The 24,884-nt window shown below is 41.4% G+C and overlaps 1 protein-coding gene across 2 annotated transcripts in view; it reads right to left on the bottom strand.

Annotated features, from left to right (window-relative positions):
* Positions 1-934: 934 nt before the first annotated feature.
* NCEH1 (neutral cholesterol ester hydrolase 1) overlaps positions 935-24,884 on the bottom strand; it is a 62,379-nt gene continuing 38,429 nt past the window's right edge. For both annotated transcript variants that reach the window (XM_001363402.4, XM_056807861.1), the window contains exons 2-5: positions 23,634-23,862; positions 21,514-21,583; positions 8,895-9,066; positions 935-4,544 (exon numbers count right to left, since the gene is read on the bottom strand). In XM_001363402.4, coding sequence (XP_001363439.2) covers positions 3,927-4,544; positions 8,895-9,066; positions 21,514-21,583; positions 23,634-23,862 — 1,089 coding nt within the window. In that variant the 3' untranslated portion in view covers positions 935-3,926. The remainder of the gene's footprint in view (positions 4,545-8,894; positions 9,067-21,513; positions 21,584-23,633; positions 23,863-24,884) is intronic.

Consider the following 24,884-nt stretch of genomic DNA (forward strand, 5'->3'; position numbering starts at 1 on the left):
TCCAATCCTATCTTTTGTTATGATTCTGCCTTGACACTACTGCAGAGCATGATGGGTAGTTCAGTCATTTTGACTCTAAAGGGCTATGAGAAAAGTGTTTCCCCCTGAGAAACCTTGTTGGCTTCAAAAGAACCATGAGAATGACTGCTTAATTTTCTGTAACCAACTTTCTATTAATTTCATCCTTTTCTCCAAATGTTCCCTCACTGCATCTTCATTTCATATTAATTTTCAACTTTGTATATTCTTTATTATTAATCTCCTTACCTTGTACTTATCATTTTTCTGTGCCCTTAAAAAGATTATAAAAATATTCATTCTTGTGCAATTGAGCAAAAGCTTTGGTTGGGCTCTTCTCCATGGCATCCATTAGTGGCTCTTTCTTTGCAACTCTAAATAATAATGCTTTCATCAAATGAGAAGGATGCTTAGTTCCAAATCGATCCTTCAATGGTGTTACTAAGGAATCGCCCTGGTGTACCAGGAGAGGAAGTTTCCCCTGCCACTCAGAACAATGATAATAACAAAACCACTGAAGTTCTACTACAGTGCCTTACTGCTAGGGTGTGGAGATAACTTTGGGTTCTTGGTGGCTATGATAATAACTGATATTTAGATAGCATTTTAAAAGAACTTCACATTCATTATCTTGGTCATGATACAAAAGGTGACACACCTACCCATAGTTTAAAGGAAACTGGTCTTCCCTAATGTCCATTTGGATATGGCTTTGGTTTCTGCAGCTTCCCACTACAAGACCAATTCTACCTTTGTTAGGGAAATGGCCCCAAGAAGAGGGACGAAAGCATGGATAATGTTCAGTAACCTTGCGTGCCAGGGGTTAGCAAAGAGTACAACATTTTTGTTTTCAAATGATGCAGATCCTTCTGAGTTTACTAAATTTTCATTTTATAAACACACATTACTCAGGGTATTTTTGCTTTGTAATTTTTTTCTTTATTCTCTTTTCTGGGGGTTGGAACTAAACAAATGAACAAAAAGTCAAAAGTCATGCAGATTCCCCCAAACAAAGGACATCCAGCCTACTCTTCAATTCTTCACAAATAAAAGTTAAAATGTAAAAGTGAATTAATCATTTTTTGTACTACTTAACTCCCAAAGCCTTTTTCTTCATATTTCACATCAACACCACTATCAGGAAAGAACAGTTATTTTTTAATAAAACACGTTTTTATAAAACAGAAAAACAAATAGAGGCCCTGACACTGAAACAATGTGCAAAACTTTAAAAATTCCAAATAAAACGTCTTTAAAAGTCTAAAATGACCACTGAAGAACCCCCCCCCATAAAAATTCTTCCAAGTTTTTGAGCTGATCATTCTTATAGCTTTTATTGTATCCATGATCACTAACATCATTCCAAGAAACTGTGACTTCAGGCAAGTAAACACTTTTAAGAAAAAAAAAATCTTGATGCTTCAATTTTCTCATTTGTGAAATAGACCTTTAAGGTCTCTTCCATTCTAATTCTACAAGTCAATGAATTTTGTTCTAGTAGGAGTTGGGGGAAAATCAGGATAAACCCAGCTTTCCTGGCATAGTTCAAGTCCATAGTTCTATATAAATAAGAAAGAAGACTGGCAACTCATATGTTTTTAATCATCTATTTTTAGTGAAATGAGAGAATTTCTGTGAGAGGTCTACCATCTGAATCTGATCACTCAATTCCCCCAAGGGAATCTTCTTCATAATTCCAGAAATTGTCGTTTTTAGAAGCTCTTTAAGAAATATGTAGTATCTTTCAGATATTCCTAATCTTAGCAGCAAAAATCATTTTAAATGGTTACAACATATTACTGTATGACTCTAACTTGGTCTTGGAATTGCATTTTTAAAAGAACTGGATTTTATAAGGGGTGGCTTATTTATTACATGGCCAGAATTAAAATCCCAATTTTCTACAGAGCAAATCTTTGGTAGAACAATGACAACAGCCTCTATTTATGTGAAATAAAGCTGGCAGGAGCAGGAACCATGAAGGAAAGGGCAAAAAAGCAACGTCCATCTTATTGATAGTGGAGTTCTTTTATAGATACGTATCTATAAATGATACATATCTTTATGTATCTTTTATTTATTATTACAGTTACTTTTCTAACATGAAATGCTTTGGCCTCTGGCTCATCAAATACAATTTTTTTTAAAAAGGATGATATTGACTCTGTGTGTGTGTGTGTGTGTGTGTGTGTGTGTGTGTGTGTGTGTGTGTAGCCTCATATCCCATAGCCCCTCTTTGGTGGCTCTGACCTATGGTAGGGAGCTGGCTGTCACAAGTGATAAAAGGGAAGGATAGCTAGTCTTTATTTCTAGGGGAATACAGCTTCTATTCCTCAGCTATATATACAATGCCTTTGTGCACCTCAAGTAGGTCCCCAGGAGGCTATGGGTATGGTCCACAGATACAGAGAGCGATGGCTGCCATAGTGGATGGGGAGATAATTCTACTGGAGAGAATGACCTATTTGAGATGGTCCATCATGGGCTTAGAAAAGTTTTCCAAAATGTTTTCTTTGTGCTCAGCAGTGCTCCCTGGGACAGAAGAAAAATACTGCAGGGAGAAGAGTCAAACAAGATCGATTGTACCCTCTGTGCCCAGAAGAGAAGATACAGTCGTATTCTCCCATTCACCCAAGTCAAGATAAGCCCAGATTACTAAGTGACAAACATTCGAAGTTGTGCAAAAAGTGGAACTTTGGTTTGGAACTTTTAAACTTGCATGTATGTATTCATCGAAAACACCAGGACAACTTCTCATGGAACTTCGATCTGATCAGATCAATTTCCTGACGTGTTGGGTGCATGAATGGTCCATGGTCATGGCCCTCGAGAAGCTGAGAAAAGGGGCCAGATGGAAATGATAGTGTGACATCACCTTGGAGAATGGCAAACACACACAAAAAAATCAATCAAATGACTCACGCGTCACAATGTTCCCCATCAAAAAAATCAGTCACATCATAAATGGATGAGCTGAAAAGCTTCAAAAGTAGATTATAAGAGCTCTCAGGGTTTATGCCATAACTTGAGCCTGGGAGTAAGTGTGCCCTCTTACCTACTGGCACATCACACATGTCTTCTTGAAGGTTATTTATACTTCAATATTAAATATAATCTTTCAGTGGATAGGTCTTTTCCATTTATTATCTATAGAAAGTTCATTCTCAAAAGAAATACATTTACCCCCAAATCCCTCTCCACCCCCCTTACCCCACAGAGATTGCATGTACTCTAATGCCACATGAAAACTAAAACTCTTAACTATGTACAAAATCCAGTGTAAATCATACTAACACATTAGTAATTTGTTCTCTAACAGCAGTGGTTAAAAGCGAACTTTAAAGAAAGACTATAATCCCAAAGGATGAGTGGATTATCATCCTTTACAAAAGACGCTTAGGAGGAATGAAGCCCATGTCCCTAGGAGAAAGACCATCTGTGCAAAAGAGGAACAAAGGCATTCCATGGGCAGGGACGGGACAGAAGGGTGTATTTTAGACCTTTAAGTAATTGACTGATTTATAAATAAGTTATTTGCAAAAGGGAACCAAATTTACATAAAATTCATCAAACAGGACCCACATGTTTTCCTCTGTAGAAGGTCTTCTAGTACAAAGAGTCACTTCCAGGGGAAGAATATGCTTTCCCAGAATCCTTTGGTAGTTTGGGACCTCAGCAGCCATCTGAGTGGCCCAGGAGGCTGCTTAGCCCAGTTTGGGAACCGATTCAAATCTTCTATACTGATAGAGATTAGTCAAGCTCATCAAAATTTATCACTTGGCCTCTCCCTGACTAGAAGCACCATGGCCTGGTGGTCGCCTGGGGTAAGTAAGAAAGTGCTCAGTGATCCCTAGTGATTGCAATTGGTCAAAAGGGGTTCACATGCCCTCTCTGGGATGCGTCTCTCTTCACAGGTTTTGCTTCAGCCACTTAATGTAGCTGTCCCTAGTCCGAACTCCCACCGAGAAATTGGTGGGCCAGGAAGTAAAAATCATGCAGCCGTGGAAGGCATCCTTAAAGTGGTCATGGGTCACCTCCACACCGGCACTCTCCAAGCGCTTGACATACATGATGCCATCGTCCCTGAGGACATCGTGCTCACAGGTCAAGATATAAGTCTTTGGCAGGTTCTGAAGGATCTCTTGGTCTGCGATCAGCGGGGCTGAGCGAGCATCCAGGAGCTGGGGGAGCTCTTGGACGATCTGAGAATTGCCCACCTTCTTCATGACGGGTCTGTAGTTCTTGGTGATGGATTTGGGCAAGAGGGAAAGCCAGTTGAGCCGGGCCCTGAGAGTGGCAGCCATCTCCATGTCCGAGGAGGTGTGGTTGTTGACCAACATGGCCTGGACAAAATCCTGGTTCCCTTTTAAATAGTCGATCCAGTATCTGACCATGACGTGGCGGGGCAGGATGGGGGAGTTGGCATTCTGCTGGTAGGAGGGGGTGTTGAAGTCAAGAGCTTGGAGGACCGGGTAGATCAAAGCTTGGAGCTTGATTTTGTTCCTCAAGGTGGCGTCTTTGCTAAACTGTAGGGAAAGAAGGGAAATCTGTTTGTCATTCACATATACCATACATAGCCCAATGAGAACTGGAACTACTCTAAGACTGAGTTAAGCCAATCAATATGAATGAGGGACTGCACTGGTATTTCACTGCTATGGAGAACTCTCAGCTGAGGAAATTCCCTGCACCAAAGCAGGTTAATATCTTCTCACAGCATAGTATAGTAGACTTACAGTCCTAGAGAGTGAGCAGCACACGGGAAAATTAAGAGGCTTGCCCAGGGGCACATGACTTGGAGGAGACATATAAGCAATGAATTGGAGAGCGAGAAAGAACTGAGTTCAAACCTTGCCTCAGGGTCTTACTAACTGTGTAACCTGGACAGGTTGTTTAGTCTCTCCTAGCCTCAGTTTCCTTATTTGTAAAGTGATGATAAGAGCACCCACTCCACAACGTTATTGTGATGCAGAGATAGATACACTGTGGTGCAATTGAATGTAATGGACTTCTCTAGGAGTAGCAAAGCAATGACCCAGGACAATCCTGAGGGACTGATGAGAAAGATGCTCTCCTCCTCCGGAGGAAGAACTGTGGGAGCGGAAACACAGAAGGAAAACAACTGCTTGAATACATGGGTTGAGGGGATATGGCTGGGGATGTAGACTCTAAATGATCATACTGGTACAAATATCAACAGTATGGAAATAGGTTCTGATAAAGGACACATGTAATACCCAGTGGAATTGCACATCAGCTACAGGAAGGGGAGGGGGAAGGGAGGGAGGGAAAGAATATGATTCTTGTAACCAAGGAATAATGTTCTAAATTGACTAAATAAAATTTTCAAAAAAAAAAAACAGAAACAAATCAAAATTATTGTGATGATCAAAAGAGATAGCATAGGGGAAACACTTCACAAGCCTTAAAATACTCTATGAATACTAGCCATGATGATGATTATGTAGAGCTAGACGAGAACTCACACCTTGTGGCTTCTCCATCCACCATACCAGTGTACCTTCTCAACAGCATTTTACACTTAAAACCATGGCATTACATTTGGCCTTAGACATTTCCTAGCTGGGTGCCCCTGGACAAGTCACTTAACCAACTGCCTAGCCCCTACTGTTCTATTGCCTTGGAATTGATATTCACTATTGATTCTAAGATAGAAGATAAAGGTTTTAAAAGGTTCAAAATAAAATAAAGCATAAAATTTGGCCTCAGACACTTCCTAACTGTGTGACCCTGGATAAGTCACTTAACTCCAATTGCCTAGCCCTTACTGTTCTACTGCCTTGGAACTGATATCCAGTATTGATTCTAAGATAGAAGAAAAAAAGGTATAAGAAGGTTTAAAATAAATAAAATAAAATAAATAAATAAAATAAAATAAATAAAATACCATTGCATGAGGTACTAGAGGGATTTTGTTTTAAACCCATCAAAAATGTACACCTCACAATCCCTGTTCCTAACCCTCTACGTATCAGGCTCCTTCAACCCAAGGATCGGTTTTGCTCTTTCTCCAGAGGTGGAAGAATACGTCTACTCAAAGAAGAGGCAAATGTGGGCAGCCTGTCACCCTCTTGCAACACAAAGGAGAAACACATCCATGTATCGAGGGGATAGAGGGAGGAGGAGGAAGTGGAGAAGAGTGTTGGAAGGTACCTGCTCCCACTATTCCTTGCAGAGGTGGAGGACTATGGGTACAGAACTTACATGTACTAACATTCTGGGTTGCTGCATTATCTGGCTTTGCTAAACAGCTTTCCCCCCCTCTTCCCTGTCTATATTACCTTCCAGAGAGCATGAAAAAGGAGACAGCTGGCAGGAAAGGAAAGGCGTTTCGCTGGCCCTGCAGTCAGAGAACCCTAGTTCAAAACACACTTCTTCAAACACGACCTAAGTGATCTTGGGCAAGACTGACGGATGGAACAGACAGTGACTGAAGTCCCTTCTAACTATGGAGATATGATTTTTTTTATCAATTTTCAATTAAAAGACTTATGGTGAAGAAGCTGGGTGGCTCAGTGGATGGAGAGCCAGGCTTAGAGATGGGAGGTCTGAGGTTCAAATCTGGCCTCAGACACTTCCTAGCTGTGTGACCCTGGGCAAGTCACTTGACCCCCACTTCCTAGCCCTTACCACTCTTCTGCCTTGGAACCAATACACAGTATTAATTCCAAGATGGAAGGTAAGGGTTTTTTAAAAAATAATAATAATAAATAAAATAAAAGACTTATGGTTAAAAAGCTGGGGCTCAGCAGATTGAGATTTAGCCCTACAGACAGAAGATCCTGGGTTCAAATTTGGCCTCAGATACATCCTGTGTGAGCCTGGACAAGTCACTTAACCCCCTATGCCTAGTCCTTAGTGTTCTTCTACCTTGGAACCAATATATAATTTTGATTCTAAATATAGAATGTAAGAGGTTTTTTTAAGGGCTTTTAGTGATTTGGGGGTTTGGTTTTAAAAGATGACTCTATTACAAAAATGATTAATATGGAAATAGGATTTGAGTGATAATATATTTATAGCCCAGTGGAATTGCTTGTCAACTCTGGGAGGGGGGAGGGAAGAGGAGAGGGAGACAATAAGAATCATGTAACCAGGGGATGTTTTTAAAAAATAAAATTAAATTAATAAAATGGCTTATGTGATGATGTGCGAGATTTGGCTTATACAGTATTGGCTCAGGAGAGCTGATCATTCAATTTTCAGTGTTAGGGTTTACACCTCAGAAATCAGCAGGGTTTGAGTTATTGTTTTGTTGATTTTCTAGATCTAAGAAATTATAGTGAAATTAATAATGCAGATTAAAAGTATGGACATTTATTATTATAATCTTATTATAAATACTATTATCATTCCCATTTTCCTGTTGAGGAAAATGAGGTAGACAGAGGTTAAGTGCCTGGTCCAAGATCACACATCAAGTGTCTAAGGTTAGATTTGAATTCAGGTATTCCTGAGTGCTATCCACTGTGCTACCTAACTAGAACCTATCTATGAATAAGACAGAAAAAAAAGCAAAAAATCTGGTTCATCTCGACTATTGTCAAAGCCCATCATACCTTTGATTCCTAAGAACTACAACCAGGTACACTATTTATCTTCATTTGGAAAAGGGACACATTAAAATAAATCCTCCAATCTATCTTCCCATGAATTTCACATTAATAAACATGTGAAAGACAGCTGAGGTTAGATTCCATCTCCTTTGCTTCCCAGTTGGGCAGCTGGGTGGCTTAATGGCTAGAGCACCCAGTCTGGAGTCAAGAAGATGTGAGGTTTCATCTCATTCCCATTGCCTCCTAGTTGGGTGGCCATAGCCAAGTCTCTGGAACCTCTCGTACCTGCTTCATCCATAAAATACTCAAATGGATGCAATACAGAGTTATTATGAGGCTCTGGAAAGTACTATGTAAACTTTAAAACACAACATAATTACTATTATTGTTGCTAGCATTTATATGGCATTTTAAGGCATTATAAGACACTATAAATATTATCTCCTTTCATCCTCACAACAATGGTGTGGTAAGTCATGTTTTTGTTGTTGTTCAGTCATTTCAGTCACGTCTGACTCTGTGTGACCCCATTTGGGATTTTCTTGACAGAGATACTGGAGTGATTTGTTATTTCCTTCTCTAGCTTATTTGACAAATGTGGAAACTGAGGCAAACAAGGTTAAGCAACTTGCCCAGGGTCACACAGCAAGAGAGTATCTAAACTGTATTTTAAGTAAAAAAGATGAGCCTTCCTGACTCAAGCCCAGCACACTATCCATTGTACCACCTAGCTGCCCACAATTGCAGAAACTGAAGCAGATAGTGGTTAAATGACTTGGCCAAGATCATATAGCTAGTAAGCATCTGCAGAGGGATTTGAACTCAATTCTTCCTGGTTCTCTGTCTGCTGCACCATATAGCTATCTCAATGCCAGTGTGACAAATTCTGCTCATTCAGAAAGGAGGAGGAGGAGGAGGAGGATGAGGAGGAGGAGGAGGAGGAGCAGTCATGGCATCTTAAATTTGGATCTGAAAAGGCCTTCAGAGGCCACTTAGTTTGAACTCCTCATTTTACAGATGAGGAAATTAAGGCCCATAAGACAAGCTGCCTAAAGGAACATAGATAAAAATCGAAGGTGGAACCTGACTCCAAAGTTCCTGAACTTGGTCCACAGGACTTCCTAAAAATCTTCTCAGTGTTCCTCTGTAGGTCATGGGGGAAGCACCTTGGACAGATCCTTCCAACCCCACCTCCCAAGGAATAGACTTTGGCCAAGGAAGCCACAAACCAAAAGAGAGAAAAAATTAAAAACAAACAAACAGACAAAAAAGGCAGCTACTCCCTCCTAGCCACCTTACCTCCTGACCCAGAGCTGCAGCCAAATTCCCACCAGCACTGTCTCCAGAAATGGCTATTCTTGCTGGGTCGACAGAATACTTCTCCAGGACCTCAGGCTGTAGGAAGTACCTGGCTGCCCGATCTATATCATAGAGCTGTTCAGGAAAATGAACCTTTGGGACCAGTCTGTATCTGTGGAAACAAAAAAAATCTCTATATTTAAAGATCATGGCATCACTTCTGTTCCTGAAAGAGACTGATGTGCAGGGAGATGTCAGGAAGATTCGTTTTGAAACTCATCAATGGCTACCTGGAGATGGGAAGGTTTGTAGGTCAAAAAACTGTCTGAGGGGGCAGCTGGGTAGCTCAGTGGATTGAGAGCCAGGCCTAGAAACAGGAAGTCCTAGGTTCAAATTTGACCTCAGATGCTTCCTGACTGTGTGACCCTGGGCAAGTCACTTAACCCCCACTGCCTAGCTCTTACTGCTCTTCTGCCTTAGAATCATACATAGTACTGATTCTAAGGTGGAAGGTAAGGGATTAAAAAAATTGTTCTATTGGGGCAGAAGAGGAGGCCTTGTCTCTCATGGGGTAGGCAGCTTCTCTTCTAGATATACTCACAACTTCTCCAACATTTTCTAAAAATAACTATAAACCTTGTTCCACCTGGAAACTTCCATAGTCCATGCCTTCTAGCTGGGGCCTCCCTGACCAATTTCCATCATTTCCTTGCTTGTATCTTCAATGATGGGAAACCAGAGAGTCTGGCCAAGATCCCTACCTTTCTCTATAAAACCCACAGCTCTGACTGAAATTATTGAGAAGTCTTCATCCTGCCTGTATCATCTAGCTACCCTGTTTAGGCTGCATCCCAGACCTGATTGGAAGATGCTGGCTGCTGCCCCCAGGGATGTCTAAATCTGCTTCTTAGGTTTTCCCTTGTGTAAGCTTAAAGCATCATAAGAAAGGTCTAAGCCTTTAAGTTAGGGATTATTCAACTAGAATCGATAAACTTGTAGATATTCTAATAAATTTAAGAATAACCACTTTCCTTGCTAATCCTGTATGTTTTATTTTATAAATTTAAAAACAATGTTCTGAGGTGTCCATAGGTTTCACCAGCCTCCCAAGGGGGTCCATGATGCCAAAAAATAAAAAGGGAAAAATATCCTGCTTTACTCATTCACTGGCCAATCTGATTCATTTGGGGAATGTCCTCTAAGTCTAGAGCAACAAATCATTATAACAAAAAGCATAAACTCATACAGCTTCCCTTGCTGTATGTACATCAAGCTTTGGGATCACGGATTTAGAGCTGGGACAGGCTTTGGAGGTCATCTAGTCTACTCCCTCATTTTGTAGGCAAGGAAACTGAGACCCACAAAGGGAAAGGGAGCCCAAAGGTCACACAGCTAGCATTTCAATTATTCATTAAGAAAGCATTGATAATGCAGTGATCCTGAACAACCCAGGGAAAGAACACTATCCACATTCAGAGGAAAAACTGTGGGAGTAGAAACACAGAAGAAAAACAACTGCTTGATTACATGGGTCGGGGGGGATATGATTGGGGGTGTAGACTAAATGATCATCCTAATGCAAACACCAACAGCATGGAAATAGGTTCTGATCAAGGACACGTAAAAACCAGTGGAATTGTGCATCAGCTACAGGAGGGGGGTGAAGGGGAAGGGAGGAAAAGAACATGATTCTTGTAAGCAGGGAATAATGTTCTAAATTAACTAAAGAAAATACATAAAAATAAAAAAAATAAAAAGAATGCATTGATAGAGGCAGCTACTTGGCACAGTGGATAGAACTCCAAGTCTGGAGTTGGGAGAACTTGAGTTTCAAATCCGGTCTCAGATACTTCCTTGCTATATGACCCTGGAAAAGTCACTTAACCTCCATTGTCTAGCCCTTGGTACTCTTCCGACTTAGAACTGATGGTAAGACAGAAGGTAAAGCACAGACGATAGAACACTAGGCCTGAAATTGAAAGGACTTGAGGTCAAATCTGGACTCAGACACTTCCTAGCTATGTGATACCAGACAAGTCACTGTAAGACCAATTACCCAGCCCTTGCTATTCTTCTGTCTTAGAAATTGACATGGGGGGTGGGGGTGGGGGTGGGAGCAGCTGGGTGGCTCACTGGATTGAGAGCCAGACCTAGAGATGGGAGGTCCTAGGTTCAAATCTGACCTTAGACACTTCCTAGCTGTGTGATCCTGGGCAAGTCACTTAACCCCCATTGCCTAACCCTTACCGCTCTTCTGCCTTGGAACCAATACACAGGATTGATTCCAAGACAGAAGGTAAGGTCTTAAAAAAAATTGATAAGACAAGAGTTAAAAAAAAAAAAGGAATGTATTAATGCATTATTGGGATTCGTTTCCGGAAACCAGTACTTAGATAATTTCTGGATTAGGTAATTTTTTAACCTAGGTAATTTCTTAACCATACTGACAATGACTCTGGGAAGTAGGTGCTATTATTATCTTCATTTTCCAGAGGAAATCAGGACCAAAGAGAGATGAAGGGAGCTGTCCAAGGTCACACAGGTAAAGATAGGATTAGAACCCAGGTCATACATTCATAGATATTGAGTTGGACATTTCCTAAGAAGCCATCTAGCCCAGTTCTTTCATTTTATACAGATGAGGAAACCAAGGCCCAGATACATCAAAAGAAGTGCTCACAGCCATCCAGGATCACTAAGTGATATTGTTGAGATTTGAATCCAGGTCTTCTTTTAGCTCCAAATCTAATGTCATTTTTTTAAACCCTTACCTTCCACCTTAGAATCAATACTTTGTATTGGTTCCAAGGCAGAAGAGTGGTAAGGGCTAGACAATGGGGGTTAAGAGACTTGCCCAGGGTCACATAGCTAGGATGTATCTGAGGCAAGATTTGAACCCAGGACCTCTCATCTCTAGCCCTGCTTCTCATCTCTTTCATTGAGCTACCTAGATGGCTCCTCCCTAAGTAATTTCTTAACTATACTGACAACTATACATCCTGGAACTGCCAAAAACAAAAATTTAATCACTCTGTGTTAGATCTAGTCATTTAGATCTATTGAAAGCAATATTTTTATTAGACAACTTCATGACCTAAAATTACCAATATTTCTTGTAATTTCCTCTAACTGAACATATTGTATTTTAGTCTAAGTTGATCTGTTCTATCCTGATCCTTAACCCAGAAAGGCAGTAACTTCACCACTGGACCAGTTCAACAAGCATTAAACATATTTTTAATATGTGGCCATACTAGTCATTGGAACAAGGGCATCAGGATTCAGATCTGTTTAAACATACCAGTGGCACTTTACTTTGGAGATACTCATAGAAATTCCACACACCATCATCAGATTCCTTCCCTATACAGTCAAGGATACCGATACTATCTCTGTGAACTTTCAGCAACCTGAAAAAGTCCAATCTTTGAGGCAACAATGATAGAAATATGAGTCTTAGGATCAAGAATTTTTAGGTTGTAGGGAAAGTGCCACAACACCTTCATTTTACAAAAAAAAAAAATAGAGATGACAGAGGCTCTCTCTCGCTCTCTCTGTGGGTATGTGTGTCTGTCTTTCTGTGTCTCTCTGTCTCTCTCTCTCTCTCACACACACACACACACACATACACACACCACACACACACGGTCTCGTTCATGGTTTATAAGGGCTGAATCCCCACAGTTCTGGTTACCATATTCCAGGGAGCATGTTCCCCAAAACAAGCCAATTGTTTCCATAATGATTATGAAAAATCGTTATTCTCCATCCCCAGATCCTAAGTGCAAATTAGATTTCTGGGTGTGTTACTAGAACACAAGCTAAGGAATCAAGTAATTGTTTGGGAAAGGGCATGAACAAAAGAAACAACATGGATGTGGCCTCCTTTTCATTAAGACATTTTGAAAGAAAAAGTTCAAAAGGAAACCCCTTCAATGCCTGTCTCCTGTCCAGGTCTTTCAAGTATCCTGAACCCTTATCAAAATACAATTAGGCACTCAGAGCTAAAAGAGGCCAGTATCTCCATAACCCAAATCATGCTTGAATAGGAAAGGCTCCTACATCATCCCTAACAACAGATCATCCAGCCTTAGCTTGGAAACTGCTCATGGGAAGGGGACAGAGAGACCCCACTAGCTTTGGCTGTAGTCATTCCATTTGGGATAGCTCTAACAGCAGACAAGGTTTTCCTAAAATCAGGTAACAAAATGATTCTCAGAGTGCTTTAATTGAAAAATAAATCAGTGGAAAGAACATTAGAGGGAGCAGATGGGTGGCTCAGTGAATAGAGTGACAGGAGATCCTAGGATCAAATCTGGCCTCAGATACTTCCTAGCTGTGTGACCCTGGGCAAGTACCTTAACCCCCATTGCTAGCCCTTACCACTCTTCTGCCTTGGAACCAATACAAAGTATTGATTCTAAGGTGGAAGGTGGGTTAAAAAAAAAAGAACATTAGATTTGGAGCCAGAAGACCTGGATTCAAATCTCAACAATATCACTCAGAGATCCTGGATGGCTGTGAGCACTTCTTTTGATGTCTCTGGGCCTCAGTTTGCTCATCTGTATAAAATGAAGCTGAGCTAGATGGTTTCTGAGGGAATGTCCAGCTCAAGATCTATAAATGTATAACCTGGGTTTTAATCCTATGTTTATCACTTATTACTACCTGTGTGACCTTGGACAGCTCCCTTCATCTCTCTCTGGCCCTATTTTCCTCTGAAAAAATGAAGATAATATAGCACCTAATTCCCAGAATCATTGGGAGGATAAAATGAAATAATATCTGTAAAGCACTTGGCAAACCTTGAAGTCAGTCAGTCTATTTCCTAAGCATCTGCTATGTATGAAGCACTATTCAAAGTTCTGGAGTTACAGCTGAAAAGGGCAGGAGGCGGCAGTCTCTACTCTCAGAGAGCTCGCAGTCTAAGGGGAGACAACATGCAAAAGACTGTGAAAAGCACTATATAATTGCCAGGTGGAGTTATGAACTGCTCCAACCATTCTGGAGGGCAATTTGGAACCATACCCAGCGGGCTATAAAACTGTGCATTCCCTTTGATCCAGTAATACTGCTCCTGGGTCTGTCTCCCAAAAAGATGATAAAAAAGGGGAAAGGACCTACCTGTGCAAAAATATTTATAGCAGCCCTTTTTGTGGTGACAAAAAATTGGAAATGGATGGGATGTCTATCCATGGGGGAATGGCTGGACAAATTGTGGCTTATGATGGTGATGAGCAGGATGATTTCAGAAAAAGTTGGAAAGAACTGCAGGAACTGATGCAGAGTGAAATAAGAAGAACCAGGAGAACACTGTGCTCACTAACAGCAATACGGGTGATGATTATCGGGGAAAACTTGGCTACTCTCAGCAGGGCAGTCTGGGACAATCCTGAAAGACTTATGATGGGGAATGCCATCAGTGTATTTATGGTTTTATTTGGGGGTTTGGGTTATGTGTGTGTTTGCTCTTACAACAATGACCAATAAGGAAGTATGCTTTGCACGACAATAAAAAAATGAAAAAAAATGCCAGCAATTATTTTTTTAAACCCTTACCTTCCGTCTTGGAATCAGTACTGTGTATTGGTTACAAGGCAGAAGAGTGGTAAGGACTAGGCAGTGGGGGTCAAGTGACTTGTCCAGGGTCACACAGCTGGGAAGTGTCTGAGGCCAGATTTGAACCTAGGACCTCCTGTCTCTAGGCCTGGCTCTCAATCCACTGAGCTACCCAGCTGCCCCCCAATACCAACAATAATTATCACCTGAGTTCCAGGTGTTGGGCCACCAGATCCCATCTCCTTTTCATTTGTTAACAATTAACCCTCATTAAAATACACTCATTTCTTCAAATGAGAAGCAAGCCGTCTGAAAATGGTCATTACAAGAGGGCAGCTGGGTGGCTAGATGGTTTGAGAGCCAGGCTCAGAGATGAGAGTCCTAAGAGGCTTCTTAGCTATAGCTACGTGACCCTGGGCAAATCACTTAATCTCCATTCCCCATTCCATTCCCCACTATTGATTCTAAGGGGTTTTTTATGGTGCATCACAGCCACCAGGTGGCGCCATTGTAATGATGTATCAGATTTGCCCCCGTCCTTTGCAAGGAGGCTCTTCAGTGGCGAATTCTCAATTCTCCATGTGACATACAAGCTTATTAATAACCATCCAACTCATTTTGGGGAAATAAATGCCTATTTGGCCATGAAAAACATCAGTGACTTTTCGCCGCCTGACTTAACCCTGTTTCTCTCTTCCAGTTTTAAGAAAAATCCATTCCTAAGGCTAAATCTTCTGGGAAAAGGTCCACTGAGAGGCAATGAGGAGGCTCAGTGTATAGAAAGTCAAGCCTAGAGACCAGAAGTCCTGGGTTCAAATGTGACCTCAGACATTTCCTAACTGGGTGACCCTGGTAAGTCACTTAACCCCCAGTGCCTAGCCTTTCCCCCTCTTCTGCCTTGGAACGATGCTTAGTGTTGATTCTAGGCAGAAGATAACGGTTAAAAAAAAAAGCTTCAAAGAAAACGTCCACTGGTTTAAATTGTGGGTGGCAGAGGAATAAAAGAAAGGAAAGAAAAGAAGCTCGTGTGCTTTCTCCTGTTCCATCAGGCTCTTCATGACAGTCCAGGTTTCCTGAGGAAGAACAGCTTCCCCGCAGAGCAGTTTGAAAGGTAAGAAGTGTCTGGCACTGTAAAGGCTCGGAGTCCTTCCCCTCCCGGATCTTCTTTCAGGCTCCCAACACAGAGAGCATCCATTCACTGTCATCCTGCTTTAGGTGGTAGGTGGAGGGAGCCAGTGAAACCAGACACTTCCCAGTTCCCAGGGACTGAAGTGAACCGAGGAAGCAAAGACATCAGAAATGACCAGGGAGACGAGGGAACTTCCAGCTAACAGCTGTCTGGAAGGATCTGAAGGCTGTGATGCCCAATAACAAAAACAGAAAAGGGATCAAGGTGGTTGTTCTGTAATCTGCCCTGAGGGCTGCATTCTTCCAGGAAGCCAGAAGAATTCTGGTGGGCCATTCTTTAAAAATAAAGTTGCTGGGGTAGCTGGGTGGCTCAGTGGATTGAAAATCAGACCCAGAGATGGGAGGTCCTGGGTTCAAATATGACCTCAGATACTTCCTAGCTGGGTGACCCTGGGCAAGTCACTTAACCTTCATTGCCTAGCCCTTCCTGCTCTTCTGCCTTGGAATCAACACACAGTATTGATTGGAAGACAGAAGGTAAGAGTTTTTAAAGAAATAAAATAAAGCTACTATGTGTTACAAGAGATGAGATCTTTGGGGCTGGATGGTACCCAACAGGCTAACTAGAGCAGCTCTCATGTTTTACATATTTTACAGAGGAGGCTAGTGAAGCCAAAAAGGGAAATGGCATAGTCAAGGTCACACCAGGCAGCAAGAATCTAGGGATTAGATGGCTTTCTAGATAAGGGATAGGGAAAGGACTTATTTGGAAATCAAGGTGATAAAAATGGAAAACAAAGCTACTTTGAGAAGAAACAATCCTGCTGTTCTAGACAGGCTGTCTGTCTCTAATGGTTGGGCACAACTCCTTCCAAACAAGAAAAAGCATTTCTAAAATGAAAGCAAAATCCTCTGGTTGGCATTTCTAGCCCACCACAATCTGCTTCCTGCTTTCTCACATACTCTAATTTCAGATTCCTCTCCTTCACACATTCCTCTCTTTCTGTCCCAGTCAAAGTGCCTTGCTAGCCACTGTCAGAGAATTCTTTACTCTATTGTCTATCCTGAATTAACCCTAACTTAAGTCCCTCACTAGATTGTGAAGACAGGATTAACTCTCCTTGGTCTACCTTTTGATTGAATCAACACAAGCTCAAACTAGGTGGAGGAGCTGCAAAATCACTTAGTGAATTCATACCCTCTGAAACTCAATCAGCCAGGATGAGTATTCATCTCTCCAGAAGGTGAGAACTTAACCTTCAGAAGGTGAGAAGTGGATCCCATAGACTCTGCCCTTGGGCAGGGCTAGACAATTTGGAAACTACAATTAGCCCCTGTGAAGAGGGGCAAAAACAAGAAGCCACTATAAAAGGCCCTGAATTTCTGGGGCTAAAAAAGTAGATTCCAAGAAGGAAGTTGGATTCAAGAAGAACATTTGCTCAAGGAAGAAAGTCAGCTCAGGAATCACCACCTTCAGCTCAAGAGTCATTGTCTTGACAGTATGGGAGAGATTAGGTTTGGATGTGATGAGATGTTAGCAACATTTCACACCCTACACCAAGATAAACTCAGAATGGGTGATTGACCTGAATATAAAGAAGGAAATTATGATCAAATTAGGTGAACACAGAATAGTATACTTGTCAGATCTTTGGGAAGGGAAAGACTTTAAAACCAAGAAAGAGCTAGAAAAAATCACAAAATGTAAAATCAATAATTTTGATTACATCAAATAAAAAAGGTTTTGTACAAACAAAACTAATGCATCCAAAATTAGAAGGGAAGTAACAAATTGGGAAGCAATCTTCATTACAAAAACCTCTGACAAAAGTCTTATTACTCAAATTTATAAAGAGCTAAACCAATTATACAAAAAAATCAAGACATTCTCCAATTGATAAATGGGCAAGGGACATGAATAGGCAATTTTCAGTTAAAGAAATCAAAACTATTAATAAGCACATGAAAAAGTGTTCTAAATCTCTGATAATCAGAGAAATGCAAATCAAAACAACTTTGAGGTATCATCTCACACCTAGCAGATTGGCTAACATGACAGCAAAGGAAAGTAATGAATGCTGGAGGGGATGTGGCAAAGTGGGGACATTAATGCATTGCTGGTGGAGTTGTGAATTGATCCAACCATTCTGGAAACCAATTTGGAACTATGCCCAAAGGGCGATAAAAGACTGTCTGCCCTTTGATCCAGCCATAGCACTGCTGGGTTTGTACCCCAAAGAGAGAATAAGGAAAAAGACTTGTACAAGAATATTCATAGCTGCGCTCTTTGTGGTGGCAAAAACTTGGAAAATGAGGGGATGCCCTTCAATTGGGGAATGGCTGAACAAATTGTGGTATATGTTGGTGATGGAATACTATTGTGCTAAAAGGAATAATAAAGTGGAGGAATTCCATGTGAACTGGAACAACCTCCAGGAATCGATGCAGAGTGAGAGGAGCAGAACCAGGAAAACATTGTACACAGAGACTGATACACTGTGGTACAACCGAATGTAATGGACTTCTCCATTAGTGGCAATGCAGTGACCCTGAACAAATTGGAGGAATCTACAAGAAAAATCACTCTCCACATCAAGAGGAAACATTGTGGGAGTAAAAACATCGAAGAAAAACAACTGCTTGCATACATGGGTCGAGGGGATATGGTTGGGGATGTAGACTAAATGAACATCCTAGTGCAAACATCAACAACATGGAAATAGGTTCTGATCAAGGACACATGTGATACCCAGAGGAATCACGCGTCGGCTATGGGAGGGGTGGTGGGAGGGGAGGGAGGGAAGTAATGTGATTATTGTAACCAAAAAAAATTTAAAAAAAAAAGTCATTGTCTTGACCTGCCAAATGGAGGGAACTTGGATGAGTGGATAGTTGGCTTTCCCTTCATGTCTTCTGGAGAGAGTTTAATTCAGGCTGAAGGTCAAAAAGTCCTGGCTGAATAGAGCACTGGAGCAATATTTAGTTAGATAGGCTAATATCTTCTCTATACTTTTTTATTTCTCTGCTTTCACTCCTTCCACCTCTTTTGTAAATAAAAGCTATTAAAGGTCATTTTGACTTTGAGCAGTAATACTTTGAATTGGCAACTACCATATTATTTATAATTTTCATATATTTTAGTCAACAATTAAAAGGTAATTCTTACATCACTGGTTGTATATGGCCATTTTCTTTTCTCCCTGTTTTTGCCTAACAATGGGCACAATAATGATAATAGCCAGCATCTCCATAATATTCTGATTCACAGAAATCCTAGAAGCTTCTTTCACATGTGTGTATTTAACATTTGTAAAACAGTTTATGAATATGATCTCATTGGATCCTTACAACAAATCCTGGGAGGTAAATGCCATTACTCCCATTTTACAATTGAGGAAACTGAGGTAGATAGCACTTAAGTAACTTGCCCAGGCTAAGGCTCAATTTGAACTCAGCTTTTTCTGACTCCAGGCTCAAAGCTCTAGCTACTGTGTCGGTCACTTAGCTGCCCTACATCTAAGATGTACCCTTCTCGTTTCTGATTTCCAGTAGCTTCCTCCAAGCACACCTCCCCCAGAAGATATATCCTGAATCTCCCAGGTGTCAAGACAGTGTGATCTCTAACTATTTGGGGAGGGGCAGGATGACTCTTGCTTCTGTCTTGGGATCTATGTATTGGTTCCAAGGCAAAAAAGAAGTAAGGGCTAGGCAATGGGGGTCAAGTGACTTGCCCAGGGTCACACAGCTAGGAAGTATCTGAGACCAGATTTGAACCCAGGACCTCCCATCTCTGGGCCTGGTTCTCTATCCACTGAACCACCCAGCTGCCCTTACTTTGCCCAATTTTGAGTATATTTTATATTTACTTGTTTGTAGTACACTTGTATCAACTTGGTTGAATGTAAGCGCCTTCAGAGCAGAGCCTTTTTTCCTTACTTTTTTCTGTCTCTAGAACCTAGCAGAGCAGGGCAGGGCCTGTGGTTTCAGTTATTTCAGCAAAAGTTACATAAAATGGCTATTTTTTCCCCATCTGGTCTGGAGACTCCTTGAGGGCACTTGGATCTCTTCGAATCAAAACTGTTTTAATAACACTCAGATGTCTTTGTTTCTAACATGGCAGATACTAATATCACAAAACCCACATAAACAAAAGCTCATTGGCAGGAGATGAGGTCTTCAGTAATTTATTAGAATATAAAGGAATCAGGGTAGCAGGTAGCCCAATGGATAGAGCCAGGCTTGGAAAGAGGAGGTCCTGGGTTCAAATCTGGCCTCAGACCCTTCCTAGTTGAGCAACCCTGGGCAAGTCACTTTACCCTGAATGCCTAGTCCTTACCACTCTTCTGCCTTGGAACCAATAATAAGTATTGAATCTAAGATGGAAGGTAAGGGTTTTAAAAAGGAAAAAAGGGGGAGGGGGGAAGCTGGGTGGCTCAGTGGATTGAGAGCCAGGCCTAGAGACCTAGGTTCTAGTCCTAGGTTCAAATCTGGCCTCAGACACTTCCCAGCTGTGTGACCCTGGGCAAGTCACTTGACCCCTCTGCATAGCCCTTGCCATTCTTCTGCCTTGGAGCCAATACCCAGTATTGATTCTAAAATAGAAGATAAGGGTTTTAAAAAGGAAAAAAAAAGAAAGAATGCTATGTAACAGTTTTAGGTAAAGGAAGCAAAAAGAATATTGCTTTTTTTAAAAGGGGGAAATTGTCCACAAATTCTATGTTTTTAAAAAAGCAGCCCAGACTGTTGGTGAATAATTTGAAATGCAGCTTACCAGATGGCAGGGAGAGGATGGACAATTAAAGCTACTAGACATCAAATCAGGGGGGCTAATGAGAGTCCAAGAAGCTTGAGAAAAACCAACAGTGCCTAGGATAAGGAAAATAAGAATAGCCCAGCAGAACGAGAGTTTGCCACATCTTAGCTATAGGAGAAGAGCTGGAATTTTCTAGATGTCGAGACTCATTATCGACAAAGGCCAGCACCACCCCCAGATCATCCAAGCCTCACTGCCTCCTTCCTTTCTTAAAAAAAAAAATTGTTACAAAGAGCCTCAGAGGAAAGAAAAAAGGACAAACTAGTAAGTTTCCCTCGAAGCTATTTTATCTATAACCTTGTACAAACATAATCAGGGTCTGAATTATGAAATAGAAATCGGGAGTAAGGCCTCCTTGTTCTTCTGGATGGGCCCTCCCTAGCCACTGGGATGGGAATTAGCAAAGGAATCGGCAGAGCCTGCAAGGGATTTTGCAGTAAAGAATCTGCAACTCCCTGAAGTCCCGGGTCGGTCATTTTATATTGGACTTTTCCCATTTTCAAAGTAACAGGGAAGCTGAGCGATTCCCTCTCGCCTTTAGACCAGCTATTCTTAAACTGGGGTCTGCACCTGATTTTATTTTTTTTTACATCAGCATTTCAATATAATCAGTTTCCTTAGTAATCCTATATGTTTTATGTAAGCCCTTAAAAACATTATTCTAAAAGAATCCTAGGGGCTTCCCCCAGACAGGGCCTGGCTCATAGTAGGTAGGTAACAAATGCTGGTTGAATGACTGATTGACTGACTGATTGACTAAAGGGGTCCAGGACACAAAAGAGCTTACGAATCCCTGGACTGGATTAAAATACAAAGTCTTCCAGGTGACATTGGATTTCCTTTGGAATGGGCTTTTGGCTTCTTCTTCTTCCATTTAAATTTCATTTTAAGTTTACTCCCCTGTAAAATAAGCTGGCTTGATGAAACAACCTCTAAGGTTCCTTCCAGCTCTGATACAGTAGTATCAGAATTTTTCTGATAAGGAAAGAAACAACCTTTTGCTCTTGCTGTGACTTGAGGGCATCCCTTGACTTCTCTTTGTTTCCTCCTGTAAGCTGGGAGGGAGCAGGGTTGGAGGTAATGAACTCAAAGGCTCCATTCATGTGGCTAAATACTTACTCCACGGAGACGATGACGGCATTCAGCTCCTCCGCCATTGCTGAACAGAGTTCATCGTAATAGCTAATTCCTGGAGAAGACAGAAAGAGCGATGAGAGATCGACCATATTTTAAGTCATCAACGGCTCTTCAATCATAATAAAAGAGCAGGTGGCTCAGTGGATAGAAAGTCAAGCCTAGAGAGGGGAAGTCCCGGGGTTAAATGTGGCCTCAGACACTTCCTAGCAGTGTGACTTAGGCAAGGCTTAACCCCAGTTGCCTAGCCCTTGCCACTCTTCTGTCTTGGAACCAATACTTAATAGCAGTTCTAAGATAGAAGGTAACAGTTTTTCCTCCCCACAATCCTAAAAGCTTGTTGCTATTTTATTCCCAATTTATAGATATGAAAGGCAACTAAATGGCATGATGGGTATGCTGCTGGCTCTGGAATCAGAAGACCTCAGTTCAAATCTGACCTCAGATACTTACTAGCTGTGTGACCCTGGGATAAGTCACTTACCTGTTTGCCTCAGTTTCCTCATTTGTAAAACAAGCTGGAGAAGGAAAAGGCAAAGCACTCAAGTATCTGCCAAGAAAACTCCAAATGGGGTCATGATGAGTTGGACATGACTGAACAACAGATGAAGAAACTGAGGCAGACAGAGGTTAAGTGATTTGTCTAGTGTCACAGAGCTACCAAGCATCTAAGGTCTTCCTAAATCCTGGTCCAAATCTTTGTACCTAGTTATTTGGACTGTCTTCCCCATTGCAGTCTGAGGTCCTCAAGGTCAAGGACTGCCTTACCTTTTCTTTGTATCCCCACAGCTTAGCCTACTAAGTATGGAGCATAATAAGTATTTAATAAATGTTTGTTGGCTAATGTTTCTTCTATGAGGCTAGGAAGCCTACATTCAACCCTGCCCCTGCCTCCCAGCTCCATGCTTCACCCAGTGGCCTTTGCCAGGGCCGAGTCAGTGTCATTTTTTTGTTGGAGGTTTTGGATACACTGTCTTCCTTGGTGTTCCACCTCCCACATCACCGGACTTTCTGACTAGCCACCTTTGCCCAGGCCATCCACCATGCCTGGAACGCATCCATCTTTTTTGTCATAATTGCTCTCATGTCTATGGCACCCACCATGTGCCAGGCACTGTGCTAAGTGCTTTCCAATGACTGTCTCATTTGACGCCCACTAACTCTCTCTCCCTTTATGAAGCAGCTCAGGCACCACCCTCTGCAAGAAGCCTTGCTTGTTTCTTCCCCTTCCATCCTATCTTCTATTGAACTATTGTGTACATACTGCTATTGAGTCACTTTTCGTTTATGCTATATTTATTCATCATTGTTAGTGGGTCCTTTCAGTCATGTCTGATTCTTAGAGACCTCATTTGGAGTTTTCTTGGCAAAGATACTGGAGTGGTTGGCCATATCCTTCTCCAGTTTATTTGACAGATAAGGAAACTGAGGCAAACAGAGTTAAGTGGCTTGCCCAGGGTTCACACCAGAAGAGGCTGTCCAGCAGCCTTTCTCTACTTCCAAGTCTACTGGGCTCAGGATGGGGCTGTGCAGAAGGAACCATAGAAAGGATATAGATTTCAAGTTGGAAGGAGCCTAAGAAGTCAACCAATCCAACCCCTTTTTTAAAGATGAAGAAAGGTTTTGGGAAAGGCATGAATCCTAGGCTGAGGATTTGGCGTTCATTCCCCTCATTTTGCAGAGGAGAAAACTGAGGTCAGAGAAGTCAGGTGACTTACCCAAAGTCACACAAATTTATTAGTTGTAGAGTCAAGATCCAAACCCCACTGAGTGCAAATCTAAGAGTCTTTCCCCTGAATCATGATACTCTCAAAATATAGGATAGTTTGTTTTGTTGGGGTTTTTTAAAGGGGGTGAAGGAAACATTTGGTGAGAAGCATAATGGTAAAGATGATTATTAAATGATTGGCTTATTGTGATTTGTTTTATTTGGGGGGAAATGGTTTTCAGGTACTATCAAGGGGTTCACCATTACAGTGCTTAAGGAATGGGAAATACCTCAACATAGCCTACAGGCTCTACTTTTAAAAAACAGAAACAAAAAACACTCAAACCAACAAAACACCAAACTCCACCCAAAGCCACTAGAGGCTTCCAAAACATACTTGCGCTTGCCAGGGCCCATCCTCCTCCATGAATGTAAAGCACACCACTCTTCAATGGGTCTTTAGTCTTTGGGAAGCCTTCAAAAACTCTAACTTCGACACCATCAAAATTGGTATCAGTGATCTGAACATTTGTAGATGACCAGGCGCTTTTCCTGCCGAAAGAAACGATGATGAAATTCAGGGCGAGGAGATGATGGCTGAGGCCCACATACTGGATCAGATGACTCTGAAAAGCAAGGCAGAAAATTCAAGAAAAGTGCTTGTGCCCAATCAAATGTAATGGACTTCTTTACTAGGAGCAATGCAATGATCCAAGCCAATGCAAAGGAACTTAGAAGAAAGAACGTTCTCCACATCCAGAGAAAGAACTGTGGGAGCAGAAATGCAGAAGAAAAACATGATTGATCACGTGGTTCAATGGGGATAGGACTATGGTTTTGGTGTTAAAAGATCACTCTGATGCAAATATGAATAACGTGGAAATAAGTTTTGAACAATGATACATGGATAACCCAATGGAACTGCTTGTCAGCTCTGGGAAGGGGGAAGGAAGAGAGGTGGGGAAAATCACGAAATTATGGGAAAATACTCAAAATTAAATAGTTAATTGTTATTTCTAAAAAGTGCTTATGCCTATTTCATCCAAAGCTCGCCAACACCTGGACTTACTGAATCCATATTTACTAAGTGAGTGTCTATGGAGAAATGGGGCTGAGCTAGCATCTATATAGTGCGTTAAGGACTGCACAGACTTTACATATGTCATTTCAGATGATTGTCACATTAACCCTGTGAAGGAGGTGCTAAGATTATGCCCATTTTACAGGGGAGGATATTAAGGCTGCTGAGGAGTTATGTGTCTTACTTGCCTTTGGTCACACAGCTAAATAAGAGTATGAAACAGAACTTCATACTCAATTCAGTTCTTCCTGACTCTAAATGTAACATACTCTGTCCACTGCCTTTAAGCTGGCAGTATCTGCAAGACTTCTATGTATACATAAGTCACACACACACACACCCTTCCAATATCTGATGCCCAGATTCCATTAGCCTAAGGTAGAGATAATAATAACTTCCATTTATGTAGCATGTGTTCTTCCATTATCTCATCTGAGGTTTGCAGCAACCTTCTGGGATAGTAGCTATAATTATCTTCCTTCAGAGAAGTTAATTGGCTTGTCCAGAGCCATACTGGTAGTGAGTGTCTGAAGCAGGATTCAAATTTAGGTCTTCCTTAACTTCAAA

This window comes from Monodelphis domestica, chromosome 8 (genome assembly GCF_027887165.1).
Source record: "Monodelphis domestica isolate mMonDom1 chromosome 8, mMonDom1.pri, whole genome shotgun sequence".
NCBI lineage: Eukaryota > Metazoa > Chordata > Mammalia > Didelphimorphia > Didelphidae > Monodelphis > Monodelphis domestica.